The following is a 5,736-nucleotide window of genomic DNA, read 5'->3' as shown; positions in this document are numbered from 1 at the left end:
TAGGGAAAGGGAGGCAGGTGCTCTGCTGAGCTTGGCGGGGTCCCCTGGGCGGACAGAAGACTCGGGGGACACTGCTTTGTGCAGCTTCATAGCCTGACCCGAAGACAGCTCCCCTGCTCTGCAGCCTGGAGGCTGACGTCGCTCCTGCCTTCTCCACTACCCAGGACTTTGTCACCGCTCTGTCGATTTTACTGCGAGGGACCGTCCACGAGAAGCTAAGGTGGACGTTCAATTTGTATGACATCAATAAAGACGGCTACATTAACAAGGAGGTAAGCGAGCTGCGGCCCGGGCAGAGGGGGCTGTGGTGAAGGTGCCCAGCTGGCAGAAAGCAGCCTCCCCTGAGGACAGAGGCATCTTAAAGAGGCAGGGTCTGCCCCAACAAGAGGAAGAAGGTGACCTTGACCTTCGCCATCGCACTGCCCTGCCGTCGTTTCCAGGCACTGGAAAAACGTTATAGTAGGTTCCTTCTCACTGGGTCACAAATGACGCGTTTTAGTTACTGTTCCCTGAGAAACCACATTCATCAGTCAGTCGCCACAGGTCAGGCTAAAAGCCTGAGTTGTAGAGATGCAGACAGCACTTAGAAAAGAGGTCTTTGTTTTTGTTTTTGTTTTGTTGTTTTGGAGAGGTTTTTCCTGTAGGGCACATGCGCTCACCAGAAAGACAGCGAGACCGAGAAACAGAGAGCAAGAAATCAACCCCCCACCAGGGGAGATGACCACGCCGCAATCCCTTCTCCTCCATTCTCCTCTCAGGATCTTGGGCACGCATGTACATGCACCCAGTCTGAGTTTAAGTCACCAGGTCCCGGACGTAAAACGTGGTCTACTACATGGGAGCCCAGAGACATAGCCATTACTCCAACTGCTGGTCTCAGAAAAGAGATTTTTAAGGAAGAGGAGACTATAGCAGGATCTGAGTGATCAGAGCCTAATAAGCTACTAATAAAACAGAAAGGGGAGGAGCGCAACAGATGGTGTGGTGGTGGTTAATGTACTGGACTCCCACATGGCTGACCGGGGTTTGAGTCCTGGACCTGAGGACTTGAGAACCACTCCAGGAACGTGTGTGCATGCCCAAAATCCCAGGAGGAGGAGAACGGACTGTGGCATGGCCATCCCCTCTGGGGGGTGATTTCTCACTTTCCCTCTCTCTCTGTCTTTCTCTGTCTCTCTTCAGTGAGCACACACACCCTATGGGAAAATCATTAAAAATAATGATGATTTTTTAAAAGGGGGTGCTAAAAGGTGCAGCCATCTTTAAAGAAATCATCACAAATAATTTCTGAACCTGCACTGCTTGACACCCTTAGAGCCCCAGAGCACAGTAGTCTAGCCGGTGAAATATACACAGGCCTACCTCAAAACTCTCTCTGGTATCTGCTCGATGCTGGTATCTCAGCGAAGCTTGAACATGGCATCTGGTAACATCCACTACGTGTGAGGCCCAGCACCTAACAGTGTGAATATCACCTCCATTCTTCACCTCAACCCTGCGAGGTTCTCTTCTGACAGAAGATGAAAGCTCAGGACCCTTACCCCACTTCCATACCCAGTTCTTTCGGCTGTGTATTTGCACAACACATTATTTAGGAGCATATCAGGCATTTGAGGTATTGGAGATAAAGAGGTAAACAATCAGACCTCCTTGGATGACAGAATTAATCAAGTGCTCCTAAAACGAAAAGAAAGTGTGGAAAAGATAGCTGGCTCTTCCTCTAGTAGTCATTTGAAGATAATCCTATCCAAGTTGTGGGCAATTAAAATCCTGAGAACAATCAAAATTGGTCTTGGGCCAGCAGGTGGCACAGAGGTTAAGGTGGCTAAATCCCATACAGCCAGCTTCATGCTTTGAGTCCCAGACCCAGCAGCTTGAAAATCACGGGGGCATATGTGTGTGTGTGCTCAAAATCCTAAGAGGAGAATGGAGAAGAAAGGATTGTGGTGTGGCCATCCCTCCTGAAGAGTGATTTCTCCCTCTCTCTGTCTCTCTCTCTCTCTCTGTCTCTCTCTCCCTCCCTCTCTTGCAAGCACACACGCCCTATAGCAAAACTAAAATATGGTCTTTAAGTCCTGTCTCTAATTAACAACAACAACAAAAATACTCAGAGAGGAAATATCTCAGTGTCCATGTGGATGAGAAAGGCTTATAAAACATGCATCCAAAAATAAGCACATGGATAGACACATACATTCTCAGTTGAGAGTTTTGTCATGAATGGAGTTAATTTTTGTCCATTTTTTTCTGCATCTATTTTATTTGCTTTATTTTTAATCAAAGGTTAAGTGAGTGTCATTTGATGTCTTTTCTGGTTCCGTCCATTGAAGGGAGCCTCAGAGCAATGACATTCCTAGAGCAATGGGTGCATCTAGCATTCAGACTGTGGTTTCTAACAGTCTCCAGGAAAAGGAACTAGTGGCTAATTTCAGGACCGGGAAAGAGAAAATACAAGGTGATCCTAGAACATCTTATAATACTAGAAAGTATGGAAACAAACAAAAAAACAGATGGGACATGTCAAAGGCTAAGGAAAGCTGCCTCCAAAGCAAAGTGCAGAGGGAGCCAGGCCCCACATGGCCAACTGCAGTTCAAATCCTTGCACTGACTACACACTAGTGCTTGTGTGTGCATGCTCAGAATCCTGATAGGATGAGAAGTGGAGGAGAGAGGGTTGTAGCATGACCAAGGCCCATGGGGGGTGTTCTCTCTCTCTCTCTCTCATACACATTCTCTCTGGTATTAAAAAAGAAATAAGGGAATTGAACTGAGTTCCCAATAGTCAAAGTTAAAGCAATTTAAGCAACAAAAATTTTAAATGATAGTATGGAATTATAATCTATGAAATATATAGAAAAATAAAAAAAGACCAGTGTCCCATTACGCAAATGCTGCAGTAATAATTTCTACAGACAAGATCCACTGCCTGATACTAAACTCATTGGAGAAATTTGACAGATACCCCCTTAATCAAGTTGTCAAAGTTAACATCACCAGTAATAAAACACACGGTGTTCTTACCAAAAAGGCATAGCCTCAATCTCATCATATGAAAACTAGGGACTATCCCAAATAAATGTTCTCCAAAATAATTGACCAGGACTCATATCAAGAGCATTGAGACCCAGAAAGACAAGACTGAGAAACTGTCACAGACTAGAATAGCCTCAGGAGACAGAGTTACTAACTGTGATGTGAGATCCTGGCAGGGGGGTGGAATAGAAAGAAAACTGATGACGTTTGAGTAAGTTCTATAGTTCAGTTAATAATATTGAAGTGATGTTAATTTCCTGGGTTTGATCATTGTGCTCTGATTATGCAAAGTATTAACATTAGAGGAAACTGGGTAAAAGATGTACATGAACTTTCTACACTGCTTTTGTAATTTTTTTATAAGACTAAAATTACTAAGAATAGGCTAAAAACAAACCAACAAATGCAATAAAATAAGTACATGGAATGAGGAGACACAGACAAGGGAGGCTGGAGAGAAGCTGCCCCCGGCAGATACCAAAGCAACATCCTGAAAAGAAGAATGTCTTCCTACACTCCCTTACCCCCATCCTGAGTAGGGGCCAGGAGGATCAAAATAATAGTACCTAATCTACCTAGAGCTAAGAAGTTCTGAAACCAGCTCGGCCATGGTAGCCCACAGAGTAGAACTCTGCTCTGCAAAACTAGAGAAGACCACATAGAAGACAGAAGACCATGTAGAAGATAGTTGTATTCTGGGTCAACCTGAAACACACTGGGTGTGCATGCATGATCCTGGCTGGCTGGCTGGAAGGCTATGGGGGAGCAGAATGTCACAGCACAATGAAACTCTGTTGAGGATGCCTGTTTCTCTCTCTGTCTAGACAAAAATAAATAAAACTTTAAGTGCTGGAGCAGGACAAAGAGACACAACAGCTGATGGTATGATGATTAAGGTGGCTGAATCCCACATGGCTAACTGCATGGCTGGAGTTCCAGATCTGGCTGCTCAATATCCGTGCCAAGCACGTGTGCATGCATGACCCAAATCCTGAAAGGAAGGAGAAATGGAGGATAAGAGATTGTGGAGTGGCCATTCCCCATGGAGGATTCTTTCTCACTTTCTCCTTCCCTCTCTTTCTTTCTGTCTCTCTCTGACAAGCCCAAAAGTAAAAAAAGAAATAAAAGGAAGAAGAAAAGTTCTGATTCACTAGGTCACTAGGTTTGGCTAGACATGAGAAATGAAAACTGATTTTTTTTTTTTAAGTTTTTGAAATAGGGCACATGTGTTTGCCAGAAAGATAAAGAGAGTGAGAAATCACCCCCCAGGGGGATGGCCACACCACAGTCACTTCTTCTCCAGTCTATCTGAGGATCTTGGGCATGCATGCACACAGACCCAGCATAATGTTCAAGCCAAGTCCAGACTCACTGCAGTGCTAGCCATGTAGAATCCAGCACCTTAACCTCCACGCCACCTGCTGGTCTGAGAATGGATCTTTTTAATAAGTGCCCCAAGCTGGGTGATCGCCTTCAAGTGCCTGTGGATAAACCTAGCTATTGGTTCGTTTTTCTTAAGTTAAAACAGCAATGGTAGCTGTGAGGGTTTTTAAATCTCTATGTCAAAACATGAACTTATCTTTAATTCAGAATACTAGTTCATGTGCTTCAGGTTTGCAAATTAAGATCCTTTATAACTTGCCTCACTGAGGACCATGCCCAAGAAGGGCTAACCTACCTAACAGCTTCTGAAAGCCAGAATTTTCTACTGTCCTCTCTGTAGAAGGAGGCATGCAGGGCCCATTCTCAAAATGGCTAGTGGACTTCAGCTGTGAAATATTGCTTTCTGGGACTAAAAATGAGGATCTTTTGCCAAGACTTCTCCCTCCAGATTAATTTCTATATTAGTAGGGCAACCTCTGTATCCTCTCTGTCTCTTTCTCTGTCTCCCTGTGTCCCTTAATTTTTTTTTTTTTAAGGTAAAGCATTCTCTGGGCTCTCAGGCCTCTTCTTTAACTTGCTAATTCTTCATGCCTTTCTTCCTCCCATTTAGGAGAGGCACAAACCAAGGTCCATTCTGAGATGGCTACTGAACTTCAACTGTAAAATCTTGCATTTGCATGTGCATGCTGCACTGTTCTCATTTTTTGCCTTTTAAAATTAAAATATAAAATATTCTTATTTTTTTCTTTCTTTTTTATTTTTTTCTTCTTTCTTCTTCTCTTTTCTTTTCCTTTTTCTTTTAACTTCATCCCTTGGTGGCATAGCCTCCACGCACTGAGTGTCTAGACAGGTCTAAGAGAACAGTATCCAAACATCTGATTACTATTAGGGTCAGCATATTCCTCAATTCCCACTGAATCTGACACACAAAGAGTGAAAAACAGAACAGAAGAGAGATTGTAGATCACCTCCTCCAGCATGCCTCTGAGGGCTCAGATTGAACTTCAAGAATTAGGAAGAAATGCACAACTCACTAGATGATTAGAAATCACCACAGGGACACAAGAAATATGGAAAGCAAGAAAATACCTATCCTTCAAGGGAAAAGAATAACTCCTCTTCATCCACAGTAAAATGGAACCCATGGAAATGTCAGATAAAGAATTTAGAATATTGGGACCAGCAGTTAGTGTAATGGCTATGTCACTGGACTCCCATGTAGTCGACCGCAGTTTGCGTCCCGGACCTGGTGGCTTAAAACTCATGCCGGGTGTGTGTGCATGTGTGCCCAAGATCCCGAGAGGAGAACGGAGGAGAAGG

At 44.0% G+C, this 5,736-nt stretch overlaps 1 protein-coding gene across 2 annotated transcripts in view; it reads left to right on the top strand.

The window, feature by feature from the left end:
• The window catches only part of KCNIP1 (potassium voltage-gated channel interacting protein 1), a 367,558-nt gene that overhangs the window by 350,769 nt on the left and 11,053 nt on the right, over positions 1–5,736 (top strand). For both annotated transcript variants that reach the window (XM_006148355.3, XM_027771823.1), the window contains exon 5: positions 165–272. In XM_006148355.3, the coding sequence (XP_006148417.1) occupies positions 165–272 (108 nt within the window). The remainder of the gene's footprint in view (positions 1–164; positions 273–5,736) is intronic.

The sequence above is a fragment of the Tupaia chinensis genome, unplaced genomic scaffold (genome assembly GCF_000334495.1).
Source record: "Tupaia chinensis unplaced genomic scaffold, TupChi_1.0 Scaffold000234_1, whole genome shotgun sequence".
Taxonomy (NCBI): Eukaryota; Metazoa; Chordata; class Mammalia; order Scandentia; family Tupaiidae; genus Tupaia; species Tupaia belangeri.
This window is presented reverse-complemented; position numbering and strand designations above follow the sequence as displayed.